Below are 1924 nucleotides of genomic sequence, written 5' to 3' on the forward strand. Positions count from 1 at the left end.
TAGAAAGTGGTATAGACAAGATTCAAATTTAGATATCCTGGTTTCAGAGTAGGCTAAATCTCTCTATTGTAAGTCTCACATCTCCAATAACCTTGCCTTCATAATAGTGATGTAATTTAAATTTTGGGGGGTGATTATTTGGTTTATGTCTGTCTTCCGTAACTTCCAATTTTTTAAGGGGACAGGAGGCAGATACCATATCTGCTTTTGTTTATTGCTTAACTATAGTGCCTAGTGTTGTGGGTGGCATAGAGTAGACACACAATATATTTGAATAATAAGATAGCATATATATATATATATATATATATATATATATATATATATATATATATATATATATATATNCATGCACCAAAATCCATGTGACGTGTGAAAGCATGATGGAAGACATTCCTCATCCTTCTGGGCTAGAAAGAGCTCGGTAGTTGGATTGGGCATATTGTAAATTAGTACCTCATTTCTCCACTTTTTTTTTTTTTCTCAACAGAGAAACCAGAAATGGCTGAAGAAAATCATACCATGAAAACTGAGTTTATCCTCTCAGGATTTATAGATCACCCAAAGCTGAAGATCCTTCTCTTTGTGGTGTTCTTTGCCATCTATCTGATCACCATGGTGGGGAATCTTGGCCTGATCATATTAATTTCAAAAGAGCATCGTCTTCACACACCAATGTACATCTTTCTGGGCAACCTTGCTTTTGTGGATTCTTGCTGTGCCTGTGCCATTACTCCTAAGGTGTTAGGGAGCTTCTTTTCTGAGAACAGAATAGTTTCCCTCTATGAATGTATGGCACAATTTTATTTTCTTTGCACTGTTGAAACTGCAGACTGCTTTCTCCTGGCAGCAATGGCCTATGACCGCTATGTGGCCATATGCAGCCCACTGCAATACCACACCATGATGTCAAAGAAACTTTGTATTCAGATGACCACAGGGGCCTACATAACTGGAAACCTGCATTCCATGATTCACGTAGGGCTTCTATTTAGGCTAGCTTTCTGTGGATCTAATCGCATCAACCACTTTTATTGTGATATTCTTCCTTTATACAGACTCTCCTGTGTTGACCCTTATATTAATGAACTGGTATTGTTTATCTTTTCAGGCTCAATTCAAGTCTTCACCATAGGTAGTGTCTTAATATCTTATCTTTACATCCTCTTTACTATTTTCAAAATGAAATCCAAAGAGGGAAGGGTCAAAGCCTTTTCTACCTGTTCATCCCACTTTTTGTCTGTTTCATTATTCTATGGATCTCTTTTTTTCATGTACATTAGACCGAATTTGCTTGAAGAAGGAGATAAAGATATACCAGCTGCTATTTTGTTTACAATAGTAGTTCCCTTACTAAATCCTTTTATTTATAGCCTGAGAAATAAGGAAGTAATAAGTGTTCTCAGAAAAATTCTTAAGAAAAAATAATCTCAAGAAAGTTTGAAAAAAATGACGTCTACTGTAGTGCAATAATTTAAATGCAGAAACAATTTCCAAGTGGAATTACGCAGAGAAAAGGCACAAATTGTATATAAAATATTTTAAAACCGTCATAATAAAATTAATGTAAGCAATAGTACATAAAGGAGAAAATATACAGGAAGGGGTAAACTGTGCTAAATCTTAACTCAAAATAACAAAAATCAAAACCAAACTGAATACATTCAAGAAACAACTTAGTATGTTGCCAAGCTCATAGAATGTGTCAGCATCAGGGATTATCGGCACACAAAAGAAAATCATACCTTAATAAAACTAGGAAAAAAATGTCAAAAAAATTGTCAAACTGTAAAAAAGAAAAACAACAAAATTAGCAGTTATAAATATAAAGAAGAATAACATTAAACATTTGTAGCCAGCTCACTTTAATATCTTGCAGTATGAACACCCCAGTTAAGCTAACAGGGTGTAAGGGCATGCGAGC

At 34.6% G+C, this 1924-nt stretch overlaps 1 protein-coding gene across 1 annotated transcript; it reads left to right on the plus strand.

The window, feature by feature from the left end:
• The first annotated feature begins 442 nt into the window (after positions 1–442).
• On the plus strand, positions 443–1494 carry LOC109378674 (olfactory receptor 5K1). The gene has a single exon (XM_019634982.1). It carries the CDS (start codon positions 502–504, stop codon positions 1426–1428), a length of 927 nt encoding a protein of 308 aa, XP_019490527.1. The 5' UTR covers positions 443–501; the 3' UTR covers positions 1429–1494.
• Positions 1495–1924: the final 430 nt, after the last annotated feature.

The sequence above is a fragment of the Hipposideros armiger genome, unplaced genomic scaffold (assembly GCF_001890085.2).
Source record: "Hipposideros armiger isolate ML-2016 unplaced genomic scaffold, ASM189008v1 scaffold_2461, whole genome shotgun sequence".
Lineage (NCBI taxonomy): Eukaryota > Metazoa > Chordata > Mammalia > Chiroptera > Hipposideridae > Hipposideros > Hipposideros armiger.